The sequence below is a fragment of the Sinocyclocheilus anshuiensis genome, unplaced genomic scaffold (genome assembly GCF_001515605.1).
Source record: "Sinocyclocheilus anshuiensis isolate Anshui unplaced genomic scaffold, SAMN03320099.WGS_v1.1 scaffold1021, whole genome shotgun sequence".
NCBI classification, from domain to species: domain Eukaryota; kingdom Metazoa; phylum Chordata; class Actinopteri; order Cypriniformes; family Cyprinidae; genus Sinocyclocheilus; species Sinocyclocheilus anshuiensis.
Genome location: NW_015554136.1, coordinates 536,991 through 537,514, shown reverse-complemented (window position 1 = coordinate 537,514; position 524 = coordinate 536,991). Strand labels below are relative to the sequence as shown.

General features: G+C 38.5%; 1 protein-coding gene across 5 annotated transcripts in view; it reads left to right on the top strand.

Annotated features, from left to right (window-relative positions):
• Nucleotides 1–163: 163 nt before the first annotated feature.
• LOC107670388 (beta-adducin-like) overlaps nucleotides 164–524 on the top strand; it is a 20,747-nt gene continuing 20,386 nt past the window's right edge. For 2 of the 5 annotated variants that reach the window (XM_016462972.1, XM_016462971.1), the window contains exon 1: nucleotides 164–434. In XM_016462972.1, coding sequence (XP_016318458.1) covers nucleotides 332–434 — 103 coding nt within the window. In that variant the 5' untranslated portion in view covers nucleotides 164–331. The remainder of the gene's footprint in view (nucleotides 435–524) is intronic. The other 3 variants (XM_016462975.1, XM_016462976.1, XM_016462973.1) reach the window with 2 other exon arrangements.

Genomic DNA, 524 nt, shown 5'->3' with positions numbered 1-524 from the left:
TTATTTAAATGTAGCTTAAATAAATTGATTGCAACCACTTACCTTAAAAAAAATTGTACATTTAATCTTTTTTTTTTTCAGTGCACTGCATTTCAATGGACCAATTAAATGAAATGTGACGGGCAAAAAAATATTAGCAGTTGCATTCTGAAATGATAACACAAAATGTTCACCTCAGATGCTGCTTTCTAAACAAATTCATGGTTATTTACCACCTATGTGCACACAGTGCTTTTCCCTTTATTCGTGTGTATTGTGTAGCTGAGTACAGAATGTGATTTGTGTGTTTTAGTCCTTCAGAGAGGAGCTGGATGTGTTGATTCAGGAGCAGATGAATAAAGGAGGAAGCTCCTCTAATCTGTGGGCTCTTAGACAGATCGCAGACTTCATGGCCACTGACGGATCCCCGGCCTCGCTGCCCGTCTCTCAGTCCAGTATGTAATGATTTACAAATGATTTACTAAAGCAATAAGCCCCATGAAGCCGTGGTTTACAGTGAATTTATAACAGCTAAGGGGTGATGC